Source organism: Parambassis ranga, chromosome 6 (assembly GCF_900634625.1).
Source record: "Parambassis ranga chromosome 6, fParRan2.1, whole genome shotgun sequence".
Taxonomy (NCBI): domain Eukaryota; kingdom Metazoa; phylum Chordata; class Actinopteri; family Ambassidae; genus Parambassis; species Parambassis ranga.
Window position 1 is genome coordinate 2,618,847 of NC_041027.1, and position 18,411 is coordinate 2,637,257.

At 42.5% G+C, this 18,411-nt stretch overlaps 1 protein-coding gene across 1 annotated transcript in view; it reads right to left on the reverse strand.

Annotated features, from left to right (window-relative positions):
* Positions 1-16,504, reverse strand: part of LOC114437173 (transcriptional enhancer factor TEF-1-like) — a 28,948-nt gene extending 12,444 nt beyond the window's left edge. Inside the window, exons 1-2 of the mRNA XM_028407678.1 lie at positions 16,278-16,504; positions 1,369-1,807 (exon numbers count right to left, since the gene is read on the reverse strand). Of these exons, the coding sequence (XP_028263479.1) occupies positions 1,369-1,573 (205 nt within the window). The 5' untranslated portion in view covers positions 1,574-1,807; positions 16,278-16,504. The remainder of the gene's footprint in view (positions 1-1,368; positions 1,808-16,277) is intronic.
* Between the last annotated feature and the right edge of the window lie 1,907 nt (positions 16,505-18,411).

An 18,411-nucleotide genomic window follows, 5' to 3' on the forward strand; every position in this document is an offset into this window, starting at 1 on the left:
TGTGAAATAAAACATGAGCCTATGCTGTGAGCCAAAAATAAACTCGACACTGTTTTATGAGGCTGGTTTGCACAGATGTTCTAGGTAACGATTAACCCCCCCCACCCCCTTGGTCTGCAGGCCAAATGCTGCTCATCACTTTTTGCAATTTACGCCTTTCTCTGCTCTGTATCTGGAAACAGGCGCCGTCTAACTCGATTAGGTCACCGCGATAAAAGTGTCAACAACCTGGACACAGACGTCAACAAGGTAAACAAACACTGGTGAACATGCCGCCAAGGCTGGGAACAAAATGAGACTGATTGATTGGCGGGCTGATCAATAACGCAATAGGAGCTTGGGTGGGAGTTTTAGTATCAGTAGGACTCGTGCGTGTCAGCGTTTAACGCCTGCTGTGGTGCATTTTGACCTGACTCGGACAAGTGGACTGTGAACAAGCAGGAACTAGATGCCTTTGTTTACAAAATGATGGGAGCCATTTTTATTATTATAACTGAACAGGTTATCATGCAGTAATCATGCTGTTTGGTTGTTGGATGATCCATGATGCAGGACAAAAAAAACACAACTTTTTAAGACAACCTGCACATTTAAAAAGACGCACAAATCCAGCACCCTTAGGGTGCGTGCAGCAGAAAACGGGCTGTGAACAAGGCCCACAAACAGCCAACTGTGACAAACATCCACTATCCATATACTTTTGGCCATGCAATGTATGCTTAAGTCAAACATGAAGGAGAGACAAGTGTGTAACAATTTGAGTCTAGTCTAAAGTAGTATCATACAGAAATCTCTAGCACTCTGTATACAGACAGAAAGAGAAAAAAGACGATGAAGGAGAGAGGGAGGGAGGCGCAGCTGGTGGCAGCCAGAGGACCATCTGTTCATCACTCCATTAGTTCACACACACACACACACACACACACACATAAATGCATATACTCTCCTTAGTGTCACGTTCATACACTCACAATGCACCTACGTATAGCTGCCTTCTATTTTCTCTCTTTTACAGCTTCTCTTTCTTTTCTGTGTTTCTGACACTTGATGCCCTAGGAGACAACTCTCCAACACCACTGCTGCCGCCACCGCCTCCTGTGTCGTTATTCTCACCATGTGACACACACACATGGCGGCACATTTCAACAGCTCGGCCAATCACCGGATGTGTTTATATCACTGTTTCAAGATGTTACGTTCTTCCACACCACAAAGTGTGAACGAGTGATCGAAACTGTTTACACTTTTTCAAAAGGCTTCCTTACTACACACACACAACTGACCTTCTCCTTCTGCATAATCAGACAAATAATAATTATTATAACAATTTTTGTTTTTATGCTGAAGACGATAAACCTTTTTACTCACCGTACATCTTTCCTTCATCTGACAGTATAATTTTCCTCCTTCCACATGGTGGATAGATGGCCAGGGCCTCCTGGAAGCTCTGCTCAATGTCAGGGCTCCAGACACCCTCTGGGTCCCCATCCATGGTCTTGTCCCCTCCTGAGTCACTCAGTCTGTCCATGTCCTCCCCTGCACTCTCACTGCCGCTCCAGCTACTGCGCTCCATACTGGCAGCTGTGTATTAGCTAACGCTAATGCTTTGATACCAAGTAAGTGGTGTGATAAAAAAATATATCTATATCTATTTATTAATAATAATAATAATAATATTAAAGGTGAACTCCCATTCGGGGCAGCTAGCTGTGGACAACTAGGAACTTGAGGCTAATATGCTAGCCTTTGTTTACAAAATGGTACTAAATTGTAGCTTCTCTTAATCCAACACCAGAGAGCAGGAACCCTAAAGTGACAAAAAACAACAGAGAAAGACGTGTTAGAATATGTCATGACATGGACGAGCTCCTGCTACAGTATGGATGCATGATGGTATCTGAGCATTGCTTAGGTCTCACACATGCAACTGCCCTCCATAGAAGATTTCACACAAAAAAAATAAAATATCTATATACTGTACATTATTGAAGGACATTGTACCCACACAGAGAAAATTATTATTCAACAATCAAACAGTTACTGTTCAAGAATTTGAAGGAAAAAAAATGTATATGAATGAATGAATATTGATTTTATGAATAGATGGATGAACGCAAAAAAGTAAGCCCTACCATGACCAAAACAGTCTGTGGACTTATTTGTATGTAAATGACAAATGTCAAAATGTAGTCAGAATTTTAAAAAAAAAACTAAAAAAAAATATATAAATTCAACGGAATGTTTGCCCAACTAGCATTAGCTTAGCTGCCTACTGTAGCAAACCCCTGTCCTAAGCAAGCATCCAATTTTTCCTAACCCCCTAAAGAGTTGCTAAATTAACTAGCTTGCCGTTTACAAATGTTATTATTATCATATTATCATAAGCCTTGTTTGCCACTATGTACTAGTTAGCGTCACAAAAACTTTTATACAGCAGTGCAGATTTTAGGCAAAATAAATAAAACTGAATATAGTGGTTCTCTGCACACCTCAGACAGTTTCACATAAACTGCCATTTTTTTAAAATCTTGAACATTTTGCTGCAATCGCACCAGGTGTACACAAATAATATTTCAAATAAGAAAAATAATGGAAAAATACAATGTAAAATGAGCTTTTTTTTCTTTTTCTCTGCAGCCTATTCTCTGATATGAAGTCTGTATATTTTTTTTTTTACTGAAAAATAAAATTTTAATACAGCTTTAACTTTGGATCAACATGTCTTAAGCTTGTATCCCAGCTGCTGGAGGAAAAAATTATTGCTTCTTTTCATGAAGGGAAATTGCCTATTTTGTTAAACCGCGGCGGTAAATCAAATCCACGTACACATAAGTAGAGCAAGTGAATGAGGGACAGACAGACAAGCACTACACACAGCTACGAGCAGATTTAGGAAGAAAAAAACACTGAAGGGGCCTGCCAGCTGCCTACAATTCTTCTAAAATCCCCCACGGTAAACAGCAGGGTTGGCGCAGTACACACACCACACTCACACAGTAGCATATGCGTGCACACACATGCACTGAAACACACACACACACACAGTTACAGTGCCAGCCCCTTGGGCGAACACATGTCATTTTGTCTGGTCTTTTACTGTTCACACTTCCCATGCACTGTCCCCCCGCCACAGTACACAAAGTATATGTCAGAGTTTTCTGTGTGTGTGTGCGTGCGTGCGTGGCCTGGCTAATTTTAACACAATTACCGGTACACTTGACTGTACGAACACATGCAACTGAAGCATATAAAGCAGCAGGCAACATTTTGGAACACTTTATAACCCCCCGTCAGCACACCAGAGCTTAGCTCAAGGCTTTTTAACACCTGAGGGGAAAAACAGTGTAAGAAAACATCCGCTGGCTCTACGCTCACAGGCATGTGTAATGAATGGGATCTCATGGTCTTACTCCAGTTTGTCCTCTGCTCTTCTCTTCATGCTGGTTCTATTCACCCTCATTTCCTTTTCCTCTCTCCAACTTCCCACCCCTGCTTTTTTTCTCCTCCCTCGTCCCCTCCTGCCCCCTCTCCAACAGTTTTCCATTCAAACAAGGATTCATTCATCTTGCAGGCTGTCTGGTTCAGGACCAGATCTGTTTCCTTCACAAAGTAACGTTTGTGAAATATGAATGTCAGCTGGTGAACTTATTGAAGAAAACAATGTTCCTGACAAATTAGTAGAGACCAAACTGGACAAATAGGAGTTGAAGATGAACAACTGTGGGTGGAATCAGCAACATTTTACATTGTTGAGAGCATTATCATGTTTCTCCATTGACAAAAACAGTCACTTTACCTTGCCAAATGTGTGATGCCAGTTTTTTATGATCTAAAGTAACATGTTAACACAGACAGTCCCACAATAACACAAACTAACTGACCAACAAAGGCAGCAATAAACCACAAACTGGTGGTGATTATTGGTGGTATTATCAACCTCACTGAAAATTGTATCTATAGTTGAGTAAGTTAATGTTGGTGGGTTATAAATCCTGCACTCCAGTAATAGATTCCTTCCTCTTTCTGCTGATAATGTTTAATTTTACTACTTCCACACTGCAGAGACTAATAACATATTTCTGATTTTAATCACTTAACTGAGACTTGCTACAATTGGTATCATGAGGATTTGGTTATTAGATTATGTTTTCCTGCAGCATTCAGCACCAGACTAAATTTGTATATGTTGCACCAACTACGTTCAGACTTACTATCAAAAAAGTTTGAAAGAAAGTGTTTAAGTCTCTTGTAAAACAGAACGTAAGGTATATTGTACCGACAGAAAGAAGAGTAAGTCGTCTGCATAGACATGGACATGATGCTTCTGAATGACTTCACTTTTGAATGGCAGTGGGTTATGTACAGAGCCCAGATTGATTAGTAGGCCAATAGCTACTTTTCTTACTGAGGAGCATCTCTCTGAAGCACAAGCAGTGACAGAATGGAAACAGCAGCAACACAATGTAATACCTGATTCATAAATATGGTCAATGTTAGATAATTAGGCTACATATTTGATGCTGATCTATAGTATTTTTTAAAAAGTAGAAAACAACCTCAACAATGTCAACCGAACCGAAAGCCGCAACAACAGAACTGTGACACAACCTGAACCGTGGACTTTGTGAACCCCTACTGGTTAGTAGATGATTAATAACTGTATCAAATGCTTTATGAACATCTAAAAGCAAAATCAGAATGTCTGGAAACACGTTTCCTCTCACTGTTCTGATCTGTTTAAATCCCCAGCTGCTGCAGTCCATACAGTCAATGTGATCTTTTTCCCCATGACCTTGGCAATTGAGGGAAGCATCAAATAATAGTTTCAGTATAAAATCATTCCTATGTTCAAAAGGATCCCCACAAGTAAAAAAAGATGTCAAGAAAACATGTTACCACTGCTTCTACTTCCATCACATCGCACACACTCATACGAAAAGCAGTTTCTACACACACACAAATCTCTTCAAAAGCAGTACATTTGGATACATTTAAACCTATAACAAACCAGTTATACGAGTGAAGGAGGTGTAAAAATATGCACCACAGTGGTTTTTTAAAATTTGTTGGTGCAGTTTAACACAGTATTTTACACAAGAAGAGAAGAGGTTAATCAGAGCAACTAACAGTGTGAGTGTTTGAGGGGCCCGGTAGCAGATGGACGCTGGAGAAAGACATTAGTCACACAACAATCAACTGTGACTACTGGGCGACTCCTGTGCGCCCGCAGGCTCCCCTCCTCACTGTGTGTGTGCGTGCATGTGTGTGTGTTTGTGTGTGTCTCTCTCTCTGTCACTAGGCAGGCCGAGGCCACTCCAGCCAGGACAGCAGGCTTCATGGTGTCAGTGCCAGCCCTCAGGAGAACACACACAGGGCATACAGCCACAATCCTGCAGCTGCCTTGGACTCTGGTGTTCTCCATGTGTGTCGCCTCTCTTCCCCCGTTCACTTCTTTCTCACAGCGCTCACTGGCTTCAGCTGTCAAGCCAGCGACACGTATACATCTGAGCGTACAATATCCATAGCTGGAAGGCTACATGTTAGCAGAGAGGTAATGAGCTGACGTGTAAGAGTCTTGCATTACTGTCGGTGTCAGCAGGGGGTTTTGTTGCTATGCATGTTGACAGTGTTATCACAGGCTTGTCGGTTCCTTTTATTCATTCTTGTACTGGACAGCTCAACAGCATCTGTTTAAACTGCTTCCAGCATATACACACACACAGGTTTTATACAAGAGGATTTTCTTGTAATCCTCATAGCAAACATTGTTCCACTTTACAATGTTATGCTGTGTTGTCGTCTTTATTCACCATCCTGCGATATACATATTTTTTTACTTTAGCGCCAAGGACCGCACTGCACGGCAGACTCATTTATCTTGCCATGTTAGCAACCTCCACAGCAGACATTCACAAGGTGGGATCCTTCAAGTACACCTCATGTTATTCAAACAGTCAGAATGTATTGAAGTGCGTGATTTTAGCCAGAGCTGATGTAACGCCTTGTCCCTGAACTCAACACCAGTCACTTCAGGATCTGTTGTGTATAATGTACTTTTTTTACACCAAATGAGTTGGTTTTGTGTTTTTTTATTTAAAGTAGTGGACTGCTTTTTCCATAGAATTCATTTGCATCTACCATTAACTGTCCATGACTTCAGTTACCATGATGCTTTAGCCTGTGTCACTATAGTTTCCCTTTAGTGGCTTCAGTTCACTCCTTGAAGCACGCAGACAAAGGGACTAAATGGATGTAACGTTTACATCGTTCCTGTTCAAAACTGCTACACTCATGTAAACTTTCTAATCTCAGAGATCAGAACACTGAATTACAAACTTGTCCAACAGATTAGATGATCAACACTTCTTCCCATTTTTTCAACTGTCATTATCTTTTGCCAATCTAGTCTTTGTTGTATTTCATTTGTCAATGCAAATTCTTATTTATATATTTTATTCAAAATCTTTTATTTTTTACATCCAATTACTATTATTGTTTTATATTAGCTGGTTTATCTATTAACTATTAACTATTCACCAAGTGTTGTAATTCTGAAAATGTTCTGCACAATCTGTCATAATGATCAGCATATATTGGCCAACTTGTCCACCAACATCAACATATCAGCAACAGGCTAATATCAGCAGAAGAAGTATGTAAAGAAAATGCATCAGCCTAGGAGCTCCACAGCACTACTAGTGGTCAATTAGCGCACCTGCTACCTTTAAGAAACACTTCTGAGGCACATCTAAAGATACAAGTACGTAGCTAAGTACTTCTAGCATGTCTATATCTCTCAATCAGACAGCATGTCAGACCTGCTCTGTGACTTTCTCCAATCAGCAGCACGCATGCATCAAAGCTTTATGCATCATTCTCAACACATCAGCTAGATCTAATTGTGTTTAGAGATTAACTACACACATTAGACAAACCTTTACCGGGGTCAGGACAGGTGAACTACCCTCACAGGGCTTATGAGGACACATATTATAAGCAGTTTCTTCTTTTTTCTTTTTATCGTATGTAGTGTGAGCAGGGGCCAGATGTAAACAGAAGTCAACAAGCAGAAGAAGAAGAAAGGCTTTCCCAGACAGCTAAACACCCATCAGCCACATGACAACGTCCTCCAGCTGCGGCTGAACGCAGTTCTAATCCTGAGCCGACCGTGAAGCCCGATGTGGGACGCAGACTTTATCTGACAGCAGCTGCATCAGATACAGCGCACGGGAAACAATCATCGAGAAGCCGGAGAGGCGTTTTGGTTCTTATTTTGGATCATTCATATGAGATTACACAGATACTGATCTCGATTTCAAACGTTAACTTTAATCAGCCCTTGGTGCTGATGCACATTCAAATTTTATATGTTCAGATGGTCACGATTTCAATTAAAATCCATTACTGATTAGTTCATCTCGCACAATGCTGTGGAGAGAGAGGGAAAAAAAATCACCTTTATCAAAGTCTGGAATTGGTTTGATTAGTTCTGGCCTGATTTCATGTTTATAAAAAACAAAGACAGACATTCATGAGGCCGAATAAAAAAGCTGCATCAGTGAAAAGAAACCAGCAAAGCTTCTTTTATTCTTCCTCAATGCTAATACACACTTGAGAAAGACAGAAAGTGTGTGAGAGAGAGAGAGAGAGAGACTTGCTTTATGAGTGGTGAAGAGGCTGTGATTCACAGCATGCGCTCCTCATTATTTCACCATCTCTTCTCACAGAAGCATTACCATTTATGCACACACACAGTAATTGGTCACAGATTGCACACTGATACAGTGAAGTGCTTATTTCCTCCTGGAAATGTGATGGTAAAAGATTTAGCTAGCAGCTCTCCTCTCTGTTCTCCGTCCCTCTCTGTTATTCTTCTTCCACCAGCTTCTGCTGAGTCAGACCAAGCCATTATCCAGTCTCTTCCTGTGTGTGTGTGTGGGATGGGGGATGTGGAGTGTGGTGTGTGTCGCTGTCACATGTAGACTGTCAAACACACAGACACACACACACAAACTCACACACACACACACACACACACACACAATATCTTCCACCAGTGGAAAGAGAGGCCGGGGGAGGTTACAGCAATACCAACACCATTTAATAAGTGTGAACACAGGAGCATTGTGTTGAGACGTACGTGTATGTGTGTCTTATCCCACACCGAGTGAAGGAACACTGTACGGCTGCATGATTGTGAAAAAGAGTACAGTGACCTCCATCTATCCATCTATCTCTCCGCCACAATTACATCCTCCACAGCTGACACAGGCTCCGCTCTCCTCTCCACTCTACTCCTCAAAACACACACACACACAAAAACACACAACTGAATTAGCCCATGAACTGTGTTTTCCATCTGTGCTCCATTAAAACGTGGGTCCTGTTTTATTTAGACAGATGCAGGTTAGGAGGCAGAGAGTCCCCAAAACATGCCGGTGTGTGTAGTAGGTTATATAGAGATGTAGCTGCCGGTATCATATCATTTACCGTACTCCTTATTTGACTCCAAAAAACTGAGACTCAGCTAACCAATCAGATCAATCTACTGAGGAACAGAACATTAAGCCAAATATGAAGATGTCAGCACCCGCCTGTCATTCCATGAATGAAGACTTATTAAAAATTAAACAAATAAAGCATAATATATATAAAAACGTATCCCTAGTACAGCTGTCATCAAAAGATCAAACCTGTACCAGGCTGTAAACATGTTTATGTAAAGTTTTTAATCATGGAGGTCTGTGGGGATTAACTTACTTTTGGAACTGGCCCCCAGAGGCTGCGAGGGGGACTGCAACTTTTAAACAGTAAATTGGCTTCATTTCCCAACAGAGAAATTTGGCGCTTTGGAATACAGGACTAAAGCCCTGGACCCACTGGGTGTGTGCGTTTGTGCACTGCGATCTGGCTGCACTGTGATTTTGTTGTGAGATTAAATATTTAAAGATCGCACGGGAACCATGAAATCACATGATCATCTGGTTGTTTTCAGGAGAGTAACCAACAAATAATATCCAAACACCACATGAAGTGATGTGACGGAAGAATTTGTGTGGCGTTTTATTTTGAAAATCAATTCCTGTGTCATTCTTCTTGCGTCTGACTTCCTGCGTGTTTAATCTGCTTGTCGCACATTGACATATGTGCCAAAATAGAGCTAGTGTGTATTTTTAGCAGTACAGTGCAGAGAGTCACTTCTGGGATGCTTCTGAAATAGGCTGACTGTGGTTGGTTAAACTGCGGATTGGTGATTTCACAGACAAAAAAAGTTTCAAAAGTTCAAATTGTTATTTGTAACCACTTTAGAGCCAAATGTAGCTTTAATGTTGCTCAAATGAGGTTATCAATCAAGCAGTAGTAGCCGCTGTAGACCTTTACAAGATGTGATGGCAGCTTCAGGTGCTTCAGGTCATATAAACCTTAATTCCTAATTAATTTAAAACTAACTGTTTTAAAAACAAAACCAGGCAGTAATCATGATTTAACTCAATTATTATGATTTAGTCATCAATAATCACACTCAGTGACTTTTTCTCAGCTTTGACCTGAGCCTGATAATCCCTGATCTGTGTGTGAAAGCTGCAGAAAGTGCATCTGTAAGCAGGCTGGTAACATATACACCTTAATGATCGCTGTCCTTTAACCTATTTAGATATAGAAACTCGGATCACCGGAGTATCCTGTCTGAGGAGCTGGAAGACTCCTCTAACAGAACAAACGACAGCGAGTAATCAGGTCTGATGGAGACAAAGGCGGAGGTTTCCAGCACGACAAACAGGGGGGAGTGATTTTTCCACTGTGTTACCAGCAAGTGTTTATCATGTCAATTCCTCTGGGCGGGAAAGTACACAAGAAGTAGTTGAAATCTAGACTTCCTGCTCGCTTCCTGCTGAGGCCAGGAAACATGAGGGGTTGAATCAGACTTCCCATGGAGGGTTAAGCTGGATCCATACTCCGCGAGACAAAGACATTTTCCCCCCCTGCAGACGTTACGCCCACAAAATGACGTCATTTTTTGTCTCTGACCGCCCGCTGATCCGCACTCCTGTGCACAGGGTCCGGGCCGAACTAAGGCTGTGTCTCATTTCAGGGTCTGCATCCTTCGGAGTGCGCATTTTAAGGCCGCTTACGTCACAAAGCTGCGCGAAGGCTGTCCCAATTCGCCAAAAGTCGAAGGGTCCTTCAAATGCGTCCTCCAAATGCGTCCTCCTTTTGCCTGAATTTGGAGGACGCATCGCTACCATCCTTCGTGGCCTTAAATATCCCACAATGCTTTGCGGGCCTACTTTTTGTCCAATAGTACAATGACGGACCAAGCGAGCGGCAGCGGCACCGGCAGGAGTGCCGAATTCACATTTAAATGTAAGTAAAGAGCAGTAGTTCGAGAGTTTTAAAATGCTAGTAGTGACAGTGGCATTAAAAAAATGAGTTTTATATTTACAAACATGACGTCCTGTTGATACGAGGCGCTGTAAACTAAACGTTTTGATTGAATGTTGTTTCTTGTTGTTTACTGTAGTATAGTATAAAGTATAGTTCACGTGAGGAGCAATATTATCGTTATTATATCAAACGGTCATTCTGCCTGTTGTCATTTTGTTGTAGGAGGAGCAGAGAGAAACAGAAGAAAACCTGACAATTGATAACGGAGGACATGAGGCTGGAGAGGGAGAGGAGAGAGAGAGAGAGAGAGGGAGAGAGAGAGAGAGAGAGGGGGAGAGCAGAGAAAGAACGGACAGACCTCAGCTCATTGAGAGGATGGTGGACAGCAGTGATTTTATGTTCTGTGTTATTTAAATGTTACTTATTAAATTAAAGGATGATATTAAATCGTTCTTGTCTCTGTGTTCTTAAACTCTTCTAACCTTGTTACATTATGTGTTTCATCACCTATTTATAATTTAAGTAAACTTTTGAACAACTTCTCAGTGACCACAGTAAATCATTTATTGTGTGTGTGTTGTGTTATGTACAATATTTACAAAGACACAGTTTGAACATTTCTAACTATTTACCAGTGGGCATTATGAAAATGTACAGTTTATTATTTATAAAGATCAGCAGAAAATACTATTCACAAAGAACATATATATAAATGTTTGGCTGAGCAGGAATCCTTGGTGCTGCTGGACTGGATGATGCCACGGTGAAGACCTTGGAGTCCTCTGGCTGTGAGTGGGACATCATCTGGGGGAGGGGGGTGTCTGTCTCCTCTGTCCACCACATCGTCCATCAGGGTTTGCAGAGCTGACGATCAGCGGCTGCCATGTTACTAAAGATGTTTTTAAAAAGGGCAAAAATAAAAATAATAACTTCAACAGAGCGGCTTCCAAAGCAGCTTAAAATATGAAAAGCTATAAAATATGTATCCTCACCCTCCAGAGGTGATGATGGTCAGTACACCTCCTCCAGGACAGACAGCTGGTCCTGCAGGGAGCCCCACTCTCCTCCACCCAGCAGTAATTCTCTGGTGCAGTGACAGACCTGATGCTTAATGACACATTGGTTTCAGGGTTATTTGCAGGGTTCGTACACATTTAGCTATTTATTTAAAGTATTAAAATTACAAACAGACCCTGTATCAAGTCTTACAATTGAATCAAATATAAATTACATTTAATCATATTTGTCTATCTACTGGTTATATATCTAGCGTTTGCTCAGTAACCGGTATATTAATTATGATCAATAATATGGTTAAACAGCAGCTTACCGTCACCTCCCCACTGCGCTCTCCCAGCCTGAAGAAAATGAGCCGTCACCGGTTTTGCTGCCGCTGGAGCCGCCTCTCCTCTTCCTCCAACAACAAATAAATATATTAAAATATTCCAAATGTCTAAATCCACACTGTTGTCCCGCTTGTTGTGTAGTCCGTGTTGTGTCGCTGTCGCTGCTTTTGTTTTTCCCGGGGCAAAATTTATGACGTCGCGCCACAATCAGGAAGTGATTTGAAGGCCAGACCGTCCCATTTACCAACGGTGGAGGATCCTCAGGAGGATCCTCAGGAGGACGCGGCCTCCTGAGACCGCGTAGGCTGCGTCCTCCGAAGGATGCAGACCCTGAAATGAGACACAGCCTTTGTCTTTCAAGGCTGTGCGGCAACCATGCTGTGATTGGTCGGAATTTATTGTGGGCGTGATGAAAGTGGAGAAGCGCAAGAGCCTCTCCAGGTATATAGGTAGGTGTATAAACAGCACTGATTCAACAGATTTAGATAAGACCATACCGGTTTGCATGATGAGCAATAAAAGAAAGAAAGAAAGGCAAGTCAGGGTGATTTGTCACCCATAACTCCAGCCATTCACACATACCAGATGGTGACTGTTATTACCATTCTATATACTCCTACATACCCGGGCTTAACAATGTCTGTATATCTTTGCTATTGTTACTTTTAATGTCGCATCTTCAGAGCTCATCACCGGACAGTTTGAAGTATCGCAGGCACATTGGAACACAGTAGATGTGCAAATGTGGTCATAAAGGCACAAACACTGAATCTTTGCTATTGTTACTTTTTAATGTCGCATTTTCACAACTCATCGCCGGACATCTCACGCTGTTGCAGGCACCCTCTCTGTATAATGCCCTCTTGCCATGGCACAAGTCCTTGTGGTGTGTAAAAAAACTCAGTAAAGTCTTTCCTTATAGTTTAGTGGGCGGGCCGTATGAGGAGTTCTGCACACACGCGTCTCGCGGAGTATGGTACCTCAGTGCGGAAAAGACCTTTTTTTTGTATCTCTTACCACCCGTGGAGCGCGTTCTCCGCTCTTTGTCTCGCGGAGTATGGATCCAGCTTTAGTCGGCCCCATCCATCTACTGTTGGTGCTAAAACCCTAAAAGACGGCATTACGACTACGCTAATGCAGCTACACCTGAAAGCTTTAAGGTGCGTCTTCTACTTTTTTTAGCATGTTGTTGCTGCTCGTCTCGTATTTTGACGGCTACCGTAATTCTGTTAGCAGAGGAGCACATAAAAGAAAACATGAAGCTTATTGAGCCTCAGTCAGCAGTCACACAAAGCCATCCATCTTTCTTCAAGCCACAATTAAACATCATTCATTCAGGATTTGCCTGATGTAGAGGATGTTCTGGCCGTTATGTCAGCAGTCATAAGAGATGCAGCATTCCTCCTCTGTACCTTCTACACACTCCAGCCTTTAATGCTAACTATTTTTTCAGGGGGGCTTTGTGGTAAAATGGAACAGGACACACAGATTCATCTGGTGGCAGCAGGAGAGGAGTTAAAGGCGTGCTGATTTCAGAGATGATGATAACTATAAAGCATAATTTTACACTTGTTGCTCTTTTCTGGCTCATTTTGCAATATATATATATATATATATATATATATATATATATATATATATATATGCAGATTATATGTTCAGTACATTGTGGATAATTGACTGCAACAAAAAAATGACTTGCAACAACTTATGTAAACTCAACATTCACCAACATTTTTCATTTTCTGGTGTTGTAAGCAGAAGATGGTTTTCTCATATTCAGAGCTGCAGGTTTGTGTTATTTTGTGGGACCACAGTGAAAGACGAGGAGGAGATTGTGAGTCAGACAAGCCAGCACAGGCTCCACTGGCCTCCTGCAGCCAGAAACCGACCTACACCACCACCACCACCCCCAACACACTCAATGCTCCCCTCCCATACACCAACACCCCCTATCCCACCCCACCCAGGAGGATTCCTATTGTTCCCCCATCCTCTAAACAAAGCCTGCCCCCACCCCACCCCTCCAACCATCAACTCACCCCCAAAACCTACCCTCTCCCTTACCCCACCTTCCCCCCCTTTAACCCCACCGCCGCCGCTGCCACCCCTCAACCACACACACTCGCATTGTTGCTCTAAAAACCCAGCTCCCTAAATTTCATTACACACAAGCTGCCTCCACCTTTAACAATGTTGATCCCCTTTGCTGATTTAATCTGGATTCAATGTGTAAAAAGTAAACAGGACACTGAAAACAGAATAAAAAGAAAAGTTTTTAAAAAATGCTGATAACAAAAAAGTGATAACAACAATAGTCCACTCATTTCCAGGATTGCTGTATCACCTGTTGATTCATCCAAACATTATACTGAAAACAGATTCTTAATAAAAATGAACAAAGTGGGTTGTCACAAGACATCATCTCATGATGGGAAGATTACTCCTCCTAATCCCAGTTCCACAAAAAATCTGTGCGTTGGATTTTGTCCTCCTCTCTTGAAATGAGACGACAGATGAAACAACAAGGAGGAAGGCAGCGAGCAGCCCGTCCCCTCCAAACTCCACCATATTGCAACAGCATTGGTGAAGTAGATGAACACACACCAACACACGCACATACACAGTGGTTGTGACTAAAGCACACAGAGGCCATATGGTGCGTCCTCATCCACCGACGCCTGTTGCTGCTGCAACAATAGGCCTGCCTGCACAGCCTGGACAGCAAGAGGCAAACACACATGCACAAATGTGTACACACACACACCAAATGGTCGTTAGTCAGTCGGTCTGGGTTGCTTAGGCCCAGAACAAACGCCTGGATTTGCATTCTACACCTCCCTTCGTCCTCCTCCTCCTCCCCTCTGTCCCTCACTAACACACACACACACACACTTCCCTGGTCTCTCTACAGGTGCACGGAGCACTCAAAACAGATGTCAACGGACTGGAGAGGGAGAGGCAGCGGGTGAGTGTGTGGGGGAGAGGCGAGGAAAGTGGAGGCTGTTTGCCCAGAGTGACTGACAAAGCTTTGTACACTCGCAGGCCTAGACACAGCAAAGACAATGACACACACACACACACACACATATGCCTCTTCTTCCTCTGTTACACTCTCAGGGCTGCCTGAGTTATAATTTTCAGACACTTTAAGCATGAATGGAAAGAAATTTGCTCTCAGATCAAGGCTAACACGTTTTAAGAGGTTCAACTACACAAACTACACCTTGATATGTTCACTTTTAGACAGTGACATGTACATTTTTGAATACTTGAAATTCTCTTTTTTACCCTCAGATTGTGTTGGCACTTCAACAACTGTCAGATGTAGATTAGTCATTTGTATTATTTCTAATGTGAAAAGTTGCCTAATGAATAATATATATATCTAAGGCTAACAAAGTAACAAGATACACAGCCTTCCCTTAATCTTTTCCTACAAAGCACCGATCTCACATCAACTCTGTCAGAAAGAAGTCTGAACTATTATTCTCTTGAGTTGAAATCCTTTCATCCAGCACACCCCTCCCAACATTTGGCAGACAGTTTACTGTTACAGAATTAATGCAGCTACTATGTTTTATCCTACAGGCTGTAATTTTCTCCCAATAATTACATTGTGGTTTGGCCTGCCTTTACCACAGATCTCTGCCTATAAAGAGCAGTCCTTTAATCAATATTTAAAAAGCACAACTGCTGATAGTAGAGGAGATGTGACTGTAAAGTCAACACACACACACACACACACTTGTGGTGTGAAAATGAAACTGATTTTCAGAAATAAATCAACATACATGCATATTTAACATAACACTACACATGATCTAGGCGATGACTCCGCGTGAGTATGACCTGATGTGTGGGAAAACTCCAATTAAAAAAAATAAAAAGATGAGTTTTACCCTATAATTGAAGGGAGGAGTGACTGCGTTAACAAATCCATCAGCAGCCCGTATGATCGCCTTCTCATTGGGCATATAATGCGCTCTGTCCACTGGGTAAACACTGACTGTTATCAGCCTCTGGCCTGTTTCTGTGACTGGGGCCTGCCTGTGTAGGAAAAAGAGAAAACCCCGCCGATGCAACAAGTCCCCCATTCACTCCCAGCTTTGTTAAGCTGCCTCCCAGCGCTGCGGCGAACATATTTTCATCCTGTTTCGCCTCACACGCGGCTCGATCTGCCGATCCAAACTCTACTTTACAAATACAGCAGCGCATATTTGTGAACACGAGAAGGAAAGAAGTGAACGAGCTGTGTTTTGTTTGGTGTGTAGGTGTAAAACGGGAATAAAACTGTAGTGAAAGCGACATCTCTCGCTGTGAAGCTCAACACGGCACAGGATTAATCAGCTTGTTAGACTTGTTTAACATGTATTGGGGTTCATCTGTGTCGATTTAGCTCACGATGTTGCCGAAACTGTTACAATTAAAGCTTCGTTGATCACTTCATGGGTTTAGAAACAAGCGAAACGTCCGGGGGATTTCAGACGCGCAGGCTATACAGGCTGAGAGAGAGGAGGGGGGGACTCCTCCTAGGGAACTTACCTCGATTCATGCGCCTCTTTATGGATTAATTCCCACACTTTTCCCCCGTATCGGAGTCGCTACAGCACCGGGAAGCCCTCCGCCAACTCCAGAGTCTCCTCTCGGTTTTGCTTTGATGAAAGATCGGGCGCGCTGAGTGCGTAAAATGCGCAGCGTCTCTCCAAGGATGCGAAATATGCGCGGAATGGGAGCAGGAATGAAATGAACGCAGTGGACTGAGTTGAACGGGGCGGGGTGAGAAGGACTGGCGTCACCCTGGATGGATGAAACGGAGTGAGTGAGAGAGATGGGAGGATGGGTGGAAAAAAAAAGAAAGAGAGCGAGGGGGAAGGGGCCGGACTGTATGGGCTGCGTTCAACAACAAAAGAAAAGAGTGCAGCGCCCAAACTCTATTTAGAGGAGGAGGAGGAGGAGGGATGAGATAAACAACAAATCAGATAAGGTGAAGCTCAAATAATACTCCTGACAGCTGCTGTGTGCCACTTCAAACTTTTCTTAACAGTATCAAACACGCAACAGGCAGCCAATACAAAAACGTATTCATTTTAAATAATAAAAATACTATATATATGTAGATATAATACATAATATGTATAATATATGTGTGCTTTGTGCTTTAAAAACAGCTCTGTGGCTGCCAATGGTGACAATATTTGGTGTCTTTTGTGCACATGTTTTTTCTAGTATGAAGATCTAGGTCTAGCTCTGAAAGATCATTTGTGTGTGACAGACAGGGAGTTCCTCCAATCACCTGTTGAATGTTTTAAATGCCCTTTACCAACTGCTTTCTACAGTGATTTATGCAAACATTGACAATTGGTGGTAACACACAGTGACCCAGACACTTCAGCGCACAGGTAGAAATGCTCCGTTGAGACACACTGGGACTGCTTGATGTCTCTGCCAGATTTATGGACTCCGTTTACTCCAAAAAAGACTGCAACAAAACATCTGAAACTAGCCACAGAACAGACAGGCTAGCACAGGCCTGACATTAAAGCTACCTTTATTAGCTTCATGTTGATATTACTATTAATATTCTGGTCCAACTTTAAATGAACATGCAGTAAAAATAAAGATTAATTGGCTGTGTACCCCCTCTGGACCGCCCTGAAGGCCCCTCAGGGCCATTGGGGTCTCACTTTTTTTGGAGGGAGCTGCTGCTCTAACCAAAAAAAAAAAAAAACACAATCTTTGTCTTCCTCTCACTCAGTCTTTGAATGCAGCAGGCAGCCGCCTCTGCCTCATAAAGGAGTTGTTGTTTACTACTAAGCTCTGCCTATCTCAGGTTTCATCCCCTCAGGCTCTGCTGGACTGTCATCTCCCCCGGAGGGAGGGGCTGTGACATAAAACAAACACAGATATGCCAGGGTCACAGCCCGGAACACCTACTGCAACCCGACACCACCGCCGCTGCAGAGCCAGGCCAGCCGGCAGGCTAACATTCCACATGGCAGCGTGTCTATGTTTGTGTGCGTAAGGAAAAAATTCTCCTAGACGCACGCAAACATACCCACACACACACAGCTGATCCATGTGGACCGTACAGAGTGTGTTTCTGTCTCTGTGGAGGGATGTGTGTGTCTCATTCCCAGACTCAGAGCAATGCAAACAGAGAAGGGTCTAGTAAAACATTCAGCTCCGTGACCTCAAGGTGAACAGTCTAACCTCGAATCTGACCTCACCTGGTTTCCTGATGTTTTATTAACGCTGTATGTGCATGCGTAAACCCACTTGGCATTTATTATTTAGCCGTATATTAAATCAACATTGGTGCCCTCAGACTTGTGCATACGCATAATCTTATTGTGTGTCATAAAAAGATCAAAATCACCACTCACATCTTCAGAATAAGAACTTCTAAATAAATCTTCCTGTGACTCCCTAAAACTCTTTAAACATGCTCAAAATAATTTTTGCGGTTACACAAATGTGTCCAGCAAGCAGTTCTTTTAGGCAACACAGCTTTAAACTGGAACCTTCTAATCTGTGCACCAATCTCAATCTGTCTATAATTTAATATTTTGGGCCTCACTGTGCCTGAAATGACAGAGAGGGGATAAAGACTGAGTGCATAGTGTCAACTCAGAATGTCAGCAAGAGCCCCCTTGTGGTCCGTGGACGTCAGTCTAAA